This window comes from Pleuronectes platessa, chromosome 3, assembly GCF_947347685.1.
Source record: "Pleuronectes platessa chromosome 3, fPlePla1.1, whole genome shotgun sequence".
In the NCBI taxonomy this organism is placed as follows: domain Eukaryota; kingdom Metazoa; phylum Chordata; class Actinopteri; order Pleuronectiformes; family Pleuronectidae; genus Pleuronectes; species Pleuronectes platessa.
This window is the reverse complement of record NC_070628.1, coordinates 1799749-1813491: the sequence shown is the minus strand read 5'-3', so window position 1 is coordinate 1813491 and position 13743 is coordinate 1799749. Positions and strand designations below refer to the sequence as shown.

Sequence of the window (13743 nt, the reverse complement as noted above, 5' to 3'; positions counted from 1 at the left end):
ACATCAAACCGATAAACCGCGAATAAATAACGACGAAAAGCAAAATAATTTAAAATGCAATCACTGAGTCAACAGGTTTTAGATAACATGAACTTTGGGACTGGTCCGAGTTTTATCTTATCTTGAATAGAACTTGTTTTTCACGATTTATTAATAATTTCTCTTTTAAATACCAGGTGTGATTTCCTCCATAACCAAAGTGACGTCAGTGTAGAATATTTAAACATAAAAATACTTTGATTCCTTATGTCACATGGTAGATCTAAGTGTCATCTCATACTTTGACAACTGGACTAAGAAATAAAAACTTTCAGTTGCTTTATAAGAACTTTTAAAAATAGTCTCAACTTCCAATCCTCATATTCGAGAAGTTAGAAACAACCATTATTTGGCATTTGTGTTTTTAAAAAAAGTGGCCAAAATGATAATTCAACTGTTATATTTTTTTCATATGTCTTGTTTGGTCCAACCGACCTCAGAATTAAACATAACTGTCATTTTTAAAGACAGAAAACCACATTTCAGTAGCTGGAACCACGTAGAGCCAATCAATCAACCAATTAAACCATTAATCATTTCACTGATGGTTCCAGCTTCTTAAAGGACGAATGTTCTGCTGTTCTTTGGTCTTACGTCTTTGTGAATTGAATGATTTTGTGGTTTTGACTGTCGATTGGACAAAATAAGACATTTGATCACATGACCTGGTGCTGTAGGACTCTGGGACATTCATCAGTGTTGTCATGTTAATCGAGAAGAGAGGAAAATCATCTGGTGAAGTCCTGAAGATACGAAATGTTTCTGCAGGAAAAATAAATTTCACAATTTGGTTTTGGTTTGTTTAATTATAATCGGTGAAATATATTTTAAAAGGATTTTTTTTTTGGTTTCGTATGTAAAATCTGAACAACAGTTTTTCAGATGTTAATGTTTTGCACCATCGTCTTCACAGTGTGAGTCAAGAGACGAGAAACTGTCCCTCGGAGCCACAGGCCTCTCGCTCGGTGTATTCCCTTAACCACAAACGTGTCTGACTTCCTTGTATGCCCCCCCCCCCCCCCCCCCCCCCCCCCCCCCGTGCAGCGTCACACTGGAGCTGTGGGGAGTGGGGAGGCTCGTCCCTGCTCCACGGCTCTGTACCAACTGAATGAGCAGCGACATGGAGCCCAAACCTCAGCAATCGTGACCTACTTAGCACCTCACTGTGCCACTTTGATCTGGAGTGGCAAGGATTAGTCAGATTAGAGGGGTCAAAGGTCAGGACCTGTGCCTGTTATCGCTGCGTTCAGTTTTATGTGTAAATGAATACATGTTCATATAAATGTTCTTTTTTTTCTTCAAGCTACCAGAGGCTACAGAAGAAACTAATTGTTTCTGTCAACATGTGGAAGCTTATACTTATTCATAATTAAAAAATACCCAGTAACTTGTTCATGCTCCTATGTAGGGCTACAACTTTTTTTAATAATCAGTCATCTATATTCTCTAAACATCTTGTTTTATTCATCCAGAATATGTGTGATTTTCAGTTTTAATAACAAACGACATGAGCAGAAATCTATTTGGAGAAGCTGATTAATCAATTACTGCAGCTCTACTCTGCAGTACTTGAATTGTGATATTAAAAGTAGACCAATATTACTGAGAATAAAGACACTTTCTAGAAAAACAATATATTTATTGATACTTGTTGATAATAGCTCTTAATCCAACTAACTCAGCTTATCATTGTCTTTAGTGTCTGTTCCCAAAGGGCTGACGACAACAAGTACTCCACTCTCTTGCTTTTGAAGGAAATACTATATAAAGCTGCAGCTTAAAACTATTTTCTTGATTAACTGATTAATAGTTTAGTGTTCTGAAAGTTTAAATTTGTTAATAGCTGTTTTGAGATATGAATGCAAGAGGAGATTGTTCAGTTTAGACGCCTTCATAACAGGAAACTGTCTAAAAGCTGCTGAATCTCCTCGTCTGGCTTTTCATCCTGAGTTATCTGTATTTTTCCAGCTTCTTCTTCAAAAGTCTCAGTTTCTGTTTGTCCAGAACAAAACCCGACTCCGGAGTTTTCAAACTAAAACGGGAGCAGCAGCGATTTAAAGACAAAGAGTGCTAGTGTGGCTGCAGATTAGATTTCTTCTACAATCAGGTTTCTACATCTCAAATCAAACAGAATGACCTCATTGTTTGAGGCTGGATTATTGGTCTGATTAACAGACTCAGTGGAAACGCAGCCAATAACACGAGTGTGTACGTCTGTGGCTTCAGCCGTCGTGCACTCAGCAGACCTTGAAACGTTTCTGTAACCCCCCCCACTCTGTCTCTGCTGCTGTGCCTTTCCTCTTGAACCAAGCTGGCTGGTGAGCTTGCTCGGTGAGATTCCTCTGGATTCCCTCGGTGATAACCTGCCCCGACACTCAGCCCAGCAGCCTGAGGAATGGAGCGGGTGAGGGTGGGGCGAGCAGGCAACGCTGCCTGCATGAGCCAACAATGGGCCCAGCCAGCTAACTGGTTTGGGGAGATCCAGTGACCTGAGTCAGCCACATTAAGAGTAGTTTCAGGTACAGGTGTATCGTGGGTAGGTTTCATATGAATGAACGTTTAAATGGTTTGAACTGAGCAGGATCTTAATCTGGAAAACCTCCAGCTCGACTTCTAGAGGAGTGAAAGTCAAATTAAAACATAAAAGCAACTTATAACTCAAGATGTTCCAACACCAGCATCAGAAATGCCTTCTAGATTTTTGGTCAGCCTTTGGGGAGATCTATGTACTGATCCAATCTGTCTTAAAACAATATTAGTTTCACACAGATTCAACTGCAAATGTCTTTCTTGGAAATCACCTCTTCTGCAGTTTTGCTTTTCCCACAAAAAAAATTGATCTTCAAATCTTCGACCTTCTTTAAATGATCTGATATCGATTCATAAAAAGAAGGAATCCATCTTTTAATAGAAGCCTTTTCCCCTGAGTGACCTCATTGTACATGAGAACAGTGGGAACATTTCAGCCAGTTAGTGAGTCGCTCAACTCATATCTGTGTCTGAGCACACACACACACACACACACACACACACACACACACACACACACACACACACACAGAGGCAGTGTTGAATTGACTGGAACGAACCGGATTCCTGATCCGTCACCATCGTTTAATAACTCAATAAAAGTGATCGTGGGTTTGTGTGTGAAGAGCGATGAGCAGTTTGAACGGTCATTATTAATATTGTCACTTGATAAAGACTCGTGCAGTTTATGTGAGAGCACTAATGTCCGTCTCGGTTTCTCCTGCCAGGCCTCAAGTCAACACTGATGTCCGGTTGAGCCCATCACACTTTTCACTGGAGCCAAACACAATATACTTGTGGTTTTACTTGAATGTTTCTGTCGTCTTCACAACCAAACGAGCATTAAACCAAACGAGCATTAAAAACTCACTGAGTGCATGTCGGGTCATTCTGATTCATTGTGACTTCATGATCCGGAGCTTCTTTCACAAATTGCACACGTTCTGCCAAATCTGGGGATCCATCCAAACGTGGTGTGGATATCTGGTGGTTGGCTGTGGACACCAGTGCTGATGGCATGGTTCTAAAGCTGAGATTTAAAGCTCTCTAAGCCTCCTTCTGTCTGTGGATCCATGATGAAATGTTCCTCATCTTTCTCCAAACTACGCTGACGTTTCCCAGAAGCTGCTACAGCTACAGACTCCTTCCATGGAGAGAGTCGTCTTTAGAGCAAAGTGGGAACAGCCAGGGAGCAGAATGAAGCTCGTTTCTCTTTAACACAGAAATAAATCTGATGAAGATATTAGGGGGGAAAAAATATCTGATACAGATTTATACAAAATACATCTTAGCCAAAATGGCTAAACTTGCTAATTATCAAAACCTTTTATTAATGAGCATTGGACCAGTCATTTTAAACTGAATATTTAAAATGTATAGATTCCTAAGAGGCCGTTATAAAACTTAAAATGTTAATTTCACAGACTCTAACCTATGTTTTTCTATTTATTGTTATTCTCTTGGTCTGTATACGTTTCTATTCTTGATAATACAATTACATAACTCAAACCAAAGAACAACCAAATATATGGAACATGAATTAAAAAACAAATGTTTTGGTGAAATCCAGACACAAGTGCTCAAACTGTTTTGTTAGCCGGCCAATAGGAGTCGTCTGATCAGAGCCTCCTGCAGACGGATCAGAGTCACGACGTCCTGACTCTGTGTAGATAGTGAAACGATGAAGTCTGACTGTCTGCGTGCACGGTAACATCTTTATGGACGATGGTGCCAGCGCACGGGACGAAGGGGAACATGGCCGCCGCTGTAGCTCTAATCGTGTCCGTTGTGTTTCAGGTGTCAGTGTGCGTCGCCCCAGCTGAGTTGGTGAAGTCACCTGACGTTACCCCCCCACACAGAGACGTGCCAACAGAGGGACAGGATGCCCATTCCTCCCCCTCCCCCCCCCACCCCCGGGGCCGCCGCCCCCACCCACCTTCCATGAGGTCAGTGATTGGACGGAACACGCAGCTCGTCACCAGCAGTAGAAACAGTTCAGTGTCGGAGAATTTATCTAAAAACCACGAGTCCACGCCGGTTACTGTTTGACCAGTGAGGTGTTGAATGTGTTGACGTGTTGTGTTACATTAGACTCTCTACACTTCTTTCTGTCTGAGACGTGTCCCTCCCTCACAACCCCATAGATATAGATATATATATATATATATATAAGGCTAGATGTCTCGGCCAATGGAGTCGAACGTCCGCACATGGCGGCCATCTTGCGTCAGGCGGCTCGCTTACCCATAACATTGTGATGTAATGGTACGTACTTTTTAAATAAACATAACTTGTTCAATTTTCAACCGATTTTTAAATGGTTTGGTTTTTTATAAACTTCAGAGATGTAGTTATGACACTGCATACTTATGAATGATTCTTATTTTCAAAAAAATTGAATAATGTTCTTAAAGAAGTACAAGATTTCCCTTTACAAATAAACATCAAGAATTATTTTCTTTTATTTAAAAAGTACATGTTCCACTACCAACACAATGTTATGGGTGAGCGAACCGTCTGACGCAAGATGGCCGCCATGTGGGCGGAAACGCGGACGAGACATCTAGCCTTTATATATATATCTATGCACGACCCTCTCTGCCTATTCCCCCACTAATAGTTTTTTTTTTTTCTTTTGCTAATGCTAACTGTGTGATTTACTTCACCATAGTCGAGGGTAAGGACACAGGACGTTGACTTTGTCTCTTTCTGGCTCTTCTATGTTTATGGCTCCTGTTATTCTATTGTAAAAAATAACCCCCACCCCCCGACAGGCGAACACGACTGCTCCCAAGCTGAGCTCATCCGGGGCTAAAGGCAGAGGAGCGCTGCTGACCGACATCTGCAAAGGAGCCAAGCTGAAGAAGGTCGGTGTGGTCAGTGACCGGAGTGCCCCCGTTATAGAGAGTGAGTTCATTTAATATTCACTCAACTATATTCCAACACACACACACACACGTGTGTTGTTCATGGAATGTTTGATATATACGTTTTCTTTTCACCAGAATCAGGAGGAAGTGGCGGAGGAGGAGGAGGAGGAGGAGGCGGAGCCCCAATGGGGATGGGGGGGCTTTTCCAAGGTGGTGTGCCAAAATTACGTCCAGTTGGAGGTAAAAACTTATTTAAAAACACCAACTGTAACAACGACCTCAGTAATAAACACACTGACAAAGAACAGTCGATCTAAATGATAAATTCATCCATAGAAAACAGTTGGAGTCTTTTCCGTAGCAGAAACATTTGATTCCACGTTTTCATTTTATAATCAACAATAACTTTGGGAACCAGAAAACTCAAAATGTAGCAACAGATGGTCGTGAAGTGTATTTGAATGTTTGTCTCGACTCTTCTTATCTTCAGTGCACCTCAGTCTGTAAATCGAGTTAATGATCAGTAAATGATTGATGATGAAGATCTGTGTTGGTCTCATGTTCCTCCTGCAGTCGTTCTGCTGCAGTGCATTGACCGCCTCCTCTTTGTCCCCCCCCCCACAGATGGCTCAGCAGGGGGTTCAGTAGGCAGGTCTGCACTGAGGCCCCCGGGGGCCCGGTCCGCGGCCCCTCGCCCCCCAGCCGGCCGCTCCAGTTCACCCTCCCCACCAAACAAGCCCTCTCCACCGGAGCACCAGCGCTCCCACCGCCCCTCCCTCCCCGACATCTCCCGTCCCGCCAGCAGCGGCTCGTCCACAGGCGGCGGGATGAAGCACAGCACCTCCGCCCCGCCCCCTCCTCCACCCTTCAACAGGGTCGGCCGTGGGAATGCTCCGCCCACCCCCAACCAGAAAGCACCTTCCTCATCCTCTCATAGCAGAGAGAAGCCCCTCCCCCCTACGCCCAACAGAGGTCCCACACCCCCCAGCTCGGTGAAGCCGCCATCTTCCAGCAGACCTCCAACCGGGGGCTCCTCTGCTCCTCCGCCTCCCCCGCCCTACAGACCACACACCTCAGTCTCCAACGGGCCTTCCCACGTAGACGGGGGCGGAGCTCCGGAGCTGCCACAGAGACACAACTCGCTGCACAAAAAACACACTTCAGGAGGCGGCAACCAAGGACGAAGCCACGCGCCTCCACCTCCTCCTTCTCCGTCTCCATCTTCTCAGCCGGTCCCGAGACCTCCACCACCTGCCAGAGAGCCGCCTGGACGCAGAGCAGGTACACCTCCTCAATGTGGTTTAACCCTTCAAGACCGAAGGCAACAAATAAAACCTCAGCATCAAACCAAACACCTAAACCCTGAAGAGCTGACCGAGTAACTAACATTCATAAACACTTTATTTCTAAACCTCTGCCGCAGATACATAAATATATATTTTATATCTTCAAGATTTGGCCTTTTCCCTAAACTTCAAACTCACAGAGATTCTTCTTCTTCCTCCTCATTCACGTCTCAAGCTGCTTTCTGACATGCACTGACTTCTGGGGCATGTGTGAACACAAACGTCCGAGTGAGAGGCTCCAGATTCTCTGTGCACTTCACCCACTGGCTCCTTGGTTTGAAGTTCAGTCAACACTGAGTTTTTCATGTGTTTTTGATTCGATGCCTTAGGTCTTAATGGGATCAGTGATTTCAGCTCAACCAACTTGTCCAACAGGACGAGTCTCGTGTTGTGTCCGTCTCAGTGAGATGATGTTGGACAGCGTTGATGAAGACGTCCTCAGTCTCTGTCCTCAGCTGAAGGAATGTTCGTGAACAGGCTGAAGCACGTTTCCACTCGTCTCCTTGAATTCCCAATCGCACGTTCTGCAGGTCTGAAAATAGAGCGCAGGGCGTGAGGGGATTTCTTTGACTCTGTGAATCACACAAATGGCTTTAAAGCCAGATGTGAGTCCAGCCACTTAACACACTGTGGTTTAATACTTGACTTGATACCTCCAGCTGCTGGTGTTTGTGGAAACGTTCCCCTCATTGCAGCGACTGTATTCAACACATGGAGCAGATATGTTGTGTGTTGACGTGTGTGTACAGGCCCAGTTGTGGATGGTGACACACAAGATGCCTCCGCTCCTTTCAGGCGGTGAACTGTGTGTGTGTGTGTGTGTGTGTGTGTGTGTGTGTGTGCGTGTGTGTGTGTGTGTGTTGACTTAGAAACAAACACTGGAGGATGAAAGACCCCGTCACCTACAACCTGTAAAACTGGTAAACATAAAAACCTTTAGTTCCTCGGTGCAGATGAATAGAAACTTTCATCTCCTGATTTGAATCCAGAGTGAACTCCAAACAGGAAGCCACTTGTGAGCTGAAGCTTTGTGTTGTGATTGGACAACGGAGCGATTCTCCACAAGGCCTCCTGGTTCCTCTGCATTCCTCAAGCCCTGTGGAATATTCCAGCATTCCTTTTCCCTTCACTGTGCTCACAGGACGTCTGATCCTCCTCTTATTCTCACCACTTCACATTATACTGTTTCATTGCTGCCATCAGTCGAGGAGAATGATGTGTTACTGGTCCAGTGTCGGCTGGAACTGGGAATAATTCCATCGGCCACAGTTCATGACTGTTTCTGTTCCAGGCCGAACTGGGACCCACTGGTCAAGCTGCTTCACTTCTGTGTAAAGTTTATTATTGTGACTGTAGACATTTGCTTTGTTATAGTTTTAAACTAAGGATTATTTACATCAGATAATCTGTTAATTGTTTTTGTTTGATTCAGCGATTTGTCTATTAATTGGCACAAACGTTAAAAGTCTTGTGACTTGTCATAGACGGTAAATAAAGATGGCCGACATGATGGCTCCGAAGAGTGAAGCCAAAGCGTCTTGAAGGCCCCCTGGTGGCCGGCTGCGCCATCGCTCAGGAATTCACTCACTGACTCTGTGTCACTTCTAAACTTTTCCTTGAATATTAAGTTCAGTGTATTGATGGTTTGTTGAAGTTATGTTGTAGGTACTGTGTACTACTAGTGTGTGTGTGTGTGTGTGTGTGTTGTCCACGCAGCTCCCCAGGTTCCTCCTTCCGGGTCTCGTAACGGAGGTCGGGACGCTCCTCCTCCACCCCCCCCGTACCGTGTCAACAGCTCTGCGATCTCAGAGTCCCTCAACCGAGTGGGAAAACCTCCTCCTCCCTCCTCCTCCTCCTCCTCCATCTCCTCCTCCACCTCCTCCCGCACCCCGGCCGGACCTCCTCCACCTCCACCGCCCATCAGGAACGGCCACTCCAACTTCTCCTCTTCCAAGTCCATCATAGGTGAGTGGGGACAGAGCAGCATGGTCTTATTCCTTCTGCTTCTCCATGGTTTCTCTTCACAGACACAGAAGAGTTTAGATTCTCCCGTCGTCCTCGTCTCTGTTTGATCCTCGAGTCTCAGGATTTGTTGACGTGTTGATGTTGAAGCACAAAGCCATGTGAGGAGAGAGAGAGAAGCAGTTGATCACAACAGTTGTCGAGCTGAGCGGAGTTTCAAGTGGTAACACAAATTAAAATGATCGACCTCTTCTTAAAAATCCTCCTTCTCTTCCCTCAGATGATTTTGAATCCAAGTTCAACTTCCACCCGATGGAAGAGCTTCCACCTCCGGAGGAGTACAGGCACTTCAACAAGGTCTACCCCAGCAGAAACAACAAGGGTACGGCTGCAGCAGCATCATAGTCAGTGGAGACCTGGTGGAGCAGAAAGTACTCACATATACATATATATATATATATATAAATACAACATATCTGATCTTTAGCTTCCATCAGTCAGGTGAATCTGTACAATGTGTTTTCAGATGAGTTTGTAGTTTGGATGCAGATCTTTACCAGCTCCGACCTTGAGTAACCTCTGTCTCTCTGCCCTCAGGCATGATGAGAGGAGCCCCTCCAGCGCCGCCGGTCGGGAGGTGAACGGGCCTCAGCTCAGGACTTGAACTCTCAGTCAGCCGACTCGGTGGACGGTCAGGAGGGAGTGGTGAAGACGCACTCCAATCACAAACACGCTCGACACTAAACACACACACTAAACACACAACTTCACTAACATCAAACCACCAGCCAGAAGCACAGTGGCCAAAAGAGTGAACACTACCACAGCACGCAGGTGGGACACGACTCGGAGTCACTTTCTCACTTTGCACGAGAGAATCACAAACACTCGGAGACGAGAAGCCGTCTCCAGCCTCACGACTGAGACACCTGGACTTCCTGCTGACCGGAAGCAGAAGCCTCTGTTCCACACCACAGATCAGGACCCAACTCCCAACGCTTCCACTCTGTGCATTCCACCTTTTTAAAATGCATATTCATGATGACAATGCTGATTTTCATAACTCTGAATAACATCTTTTGTTTTGTTTATTTAATTGTTTTTCTGGTGTCAGAATTAATTTGCGAGGGAGAGAAAGAAAGAATCAACGCTACGAATGGAAACTGAGTTTTCATCAAATGAATCCCACTGAGGTGTTGAAGCAGAACTGATGAGGGGCTGATTGATGCTTTTATTTTGGAGGGGTGGGGGGGATTTGTCTGAGTCATTCCAGCTGTGCAGGTGAGGCTGCGTTTAGATCCTCTCGTGTCAGAGGCCAAAAGCAGGTGAAGTCAGGTGAGCTGCAGAGAGAGGAATGTCTCCACACTGGTTTTCTATAGAAAGATCATTTCTTCTGGATCGTGGACGAGATGAATCACGGGAACATTCAGCCTCGCTGCTGGTTCACTGTCACGTTCAGATCGGGTCGGTTTCCTGCTTCTCTTCTTCCTCATCTCTCCTTCATCTGGGGACGTTTTTATTTCCATCTTCACTCGATGTTGCACAGGAGCTGATCTGCTCCACTGAGACACTGTGCACGAGGCTCATTCATGCACGTGACACATCAGGATCCCGTTCACATTGATGTGAAACAGGAGGAAGCTGATGTGTGCGACCAGCTGTCGTTCACGTAGCCAGCGTCTCTCTCTGGGTCCGAGGCTGAATTGTTCTTTGCTCTTCTGGACCGTGTCTTGATGATATTTAGCTGCAGAGTTGTGGAGGAGCTGATCAGGGATCAGTTATCACTTTCTGTGGATTTCCTCTTCCAGGGAAGTCCGTGTTAGATCTCCACTGTGTTCAGAATCCCCAGTTGGACCTTGCTGCTGGTGGCCAGTGGGAGAAGCACGACGTGGCCACAGGAGGCGCTGTTGGGAAGTTGCTCTGCAGTTTGTACAGATTGGAGCTGGGAGCAGCGAACCAGAAACAAGAGGAACACTTCAGGGCCAGATGTTTGAAGAACATGGAGCTTCTTCACTACACTTTGCTTTTAGCTTGACTTTAAAACACTAATGACATATTCAAAGAGACCAAGCAGGAGAAGTGACCACGAAGAAGAGCTTGTTCAGGGCCGACTCTCCGTTCTCAGCCACGTGGCGCCCCCTGCTGGTCTTTGCCTTACACACATCTGTTGTCTCTCTCCGCGGTACCAGTGCTTTTATTCAGATTTATTTTTTCTTAGGGGGAAGATGATGACGTCAGAGTAAATAAGAAACGAGTATATTTGAAAATGCAATAAATATTGTGTATTTACATAATGGAATATGTTAATCATAGTTGTTGATCTATTTTGATGTTGTAAAAAGGTTGTAATATAGGAAAGAGAGATGGTGAAGAGTTGAACATTGAGCAGACTCTCTGGATGTGTGACCACATGAGGGTGAAGGAGCTGAACGGACGTGTGACACTTTGTCAACAACAATAAACTTTGGGGATCATGTTTCTTTACAAACAACAACATCCAGCCGGCGGGTGAACGAGGGAACCTGGTGGCTGATGGACACGAGAAACACAAAGGACAAATGAAAGTCCACTTCCTGTCCAGCGTGTGCGTTCACCTTGACCCACAGGTGAGGCGTCACGCTGGTCTCCTCAGGTTCTCACCTTGTCTCTACTCTAACAAGAAGAAACCAACCTGTGGTCATTTCATGTTAACCAACCCTTGTTTTTATCATTTGAAATAAATTCAAATAAATGTCTTCCTGTCGGGGAAAAGGGAACCTGATGCTGCGTCTGTTTTTATTCTGCTGGATTCCTCTGGACTGAATCTGTGTCACCTGGAGCAGAACAATCCAGAATCAGCACTTTGAAGATGTTGTTCCAGACGTGTGAGGTGGTCTGCCCCCTCCAAATGGTTTCTCCCACATTAGGAACAGTTGAAGCAGATTAAACAGTTTATACATGTTCAGAGGAGACAGGGACAAAGTTAATGGTAATGTCAAACTAAATACAATGAAAAATTTGTCTCAATTAGAAAGATGAGAAATTTCAATAACATTGAATTTGTATAGACACAAATCCTAATATACATAATCTCAAGGCTCTTTACTTAAAAGGTCAAGACTTAAACAAATTATAGAGAAACACATTGAAAACAAACTCCTCATTAACTGAGAGAATCAGACTCAGTGGTGACGTCTGCCTGCAGGTGGCGCAAGAGCTGCACATGAACATGAAAACAAGGAGAATAGAATAAAGAAGAAACGTGAGACAGAAGTTCTCTGTTCTACAGAGTTTATAATAAGACCAGTGATCCTGGTGTAATGAGATAAAAACATGTGAATCAGTGTCTGAATCTTTACTGATGCAACGTTCAGCAGGTTCTTGTGTTCAGGTGTTCTGACAGAATCAGGGACTATATAGATATGTATACATTCTGTATATACACACAAGCCACTTAATGTGATTTTATTAAATATTGATATGTTAAACGGTGGATACCTCCTCTTACTCCTAAAGGGGACACAAATATATATTTACATGTAAACAAAGATAAATAACTTAAGTGTTGTTTCAGTATCATTGAAGAACTTAATGAATGAAATAACAATTGTAATGATTGTACCAGTGTTCCTTCAAGTGTTGTCCTCTATATAAGCACCATAGTAGAGGAGCAACACCCATAAACTAACCATAAAGCCTTATCACAGAATCAGATCTGTAATGTTCTGCTGTCTGAGAACAGAACAAGAATTCAAAAAAGATTTTATCAGAAATTACTGAGTTTTCAACATTGAATTGTTCAATATATAAAAACTCTGTCCCAGGACATGTCCCCTTATCGTTCATAAACAGCTCTGAGGACACATTGGGACTCACAGGGTTAATAACACCAACACCTTCCGCTGTCTGCTGCGTCGATGGGCCGGTCCGACTCAGCAGAGGACCCCCCCCCCCCCCCCCCCCCCCACCGAGAGGGACAGGGTGGAGCCTCTCACACGCAGACACACACCGGCCTGAGGAGGGCAGCAGCTCCACATCACTGAGAATCTTACCGATTCTTAATGGTTGTTTCCATTATGTCAAACTGGTGATTTTGTTCTTTTACCTGCACCAAGGACGAGATGTTTCCACCAGTTTGTTTGAAGAGGAAAGAAAAGCTGAGTCATGATTCCAGTGAAGTCGGTGGAAGGATGTTTATTGAGCATTAAAGCAGAGACAAGTAGAAACAGAACTTTTCTCTCTGAGATGTTTTTCTTCTCGTTACATCTGGTTTGTCACAGAGGAAATGATCCATGTGTTTGACTCATAGACTGAATATAAAGGCTTTGACTGGGATGTGCTGCTGTTATACTGCAGCGCCACCTGTGGGTCAAAAGTAGAAAAGCCACCACCGCTCTGCACCTGATGCAGAAATGAAAACGTCCCATTTTTAAGTCCAGAGTTTTGATCTTTTGTGTCAAAGACAAAACTCTGATTTTAAACTCAAAGTGATTTCAATGTGTTGAACTTTGTGTTGAACTAAATCAATTTGTGACGTGAATCCAGGAACTTTAAGATCATAAACAAACATCTACACAGAATGTGGTTCTACACACATGGAGACACACTGAGGGACAAAGGTGGACAATAATAAAGACAAACTTAAACACACTGTATGTGACTCTTTACAGAGGGTTTATATATTCTGCTTGTGTTGTGTCATTTCAATAAACACATTCTTCATGTTAATAAACCCAATCGGGGCAAGAAGGTTGCTGGTTTGAATCCGGTTCAGATGGGGTCTTCCTGTGTGGAGTCTGCATGTTCTCCCCGTGTTTTCTCCAGGTGCTCCGGCTTCATCTCACAAACACATGCAGATTAGGGGTTGTGTAGATTGGAGACTACACACAAGCTGCTGCTGCTTCAGCCTCTGGATCCTCAGGACACAGCTCAGCCTCCGTCCACACACACTGTCCTCTTCACACACAGCTCCACCCCTTCCCCCTCCAGCTGTTGAGAGAAGAAGACATCAGTGTCAC

General features: G+C 44.6%; 1 protein-coding gene across 1 annotated transcript; it reads left to right on the top strand.

The window, feature by feature from the left end:
• The first annotated feature begins 4293 nt into the window (after nt 1-4293).
• LOC128437488 (WAS/WASL-interacting protein family member 2) lies at nt 4294-11507 on the top strand. Its single transcript, XM_053419666.1, has 8 exons — nt 4294-4335; nt 4428-4514; nt 5343-5475; nt 5574-5678; nt 6063-6719; nt 8501-8749; nt 9027-9128; nt 9344-11507. Exons 1-8 carry the CDS (start codon nt 4294-4296, stop codon nt 9385-9387), a joined length of 1419 nt encoding a protein of 472 aa, XP_053275641.1. The 3' UTR covers nt 9388-11507.
• The last annotated feature ends 2236 nt before the right edge of the window (nt 11508-13743 follow it).

Bases quoted from the DNA above. Each gene is read 5' to 3' on its own strand.
- LOC128437488 (XM_053419666.1), top strand. From the start codon at position 4,294: ATGGTGCCAGCGCACGGGACGAAGGGGAACATGGCCGCCGCT. The intron at 4,515-5,342 runs GTCAGTGATTGG...ACCCCCCGACAG, and splicing joins CCCCACCCACCTTCCATGAG to GCGAACACGACTGCTCCCAA. The intron at 5,679-6,062 runs GTAAAAACTTAT...CCCCCCCCACAG, and splicing joins AAAATTACGTCCAGTTGGAG to ATGGCTCAGCAGGGGGTTCA.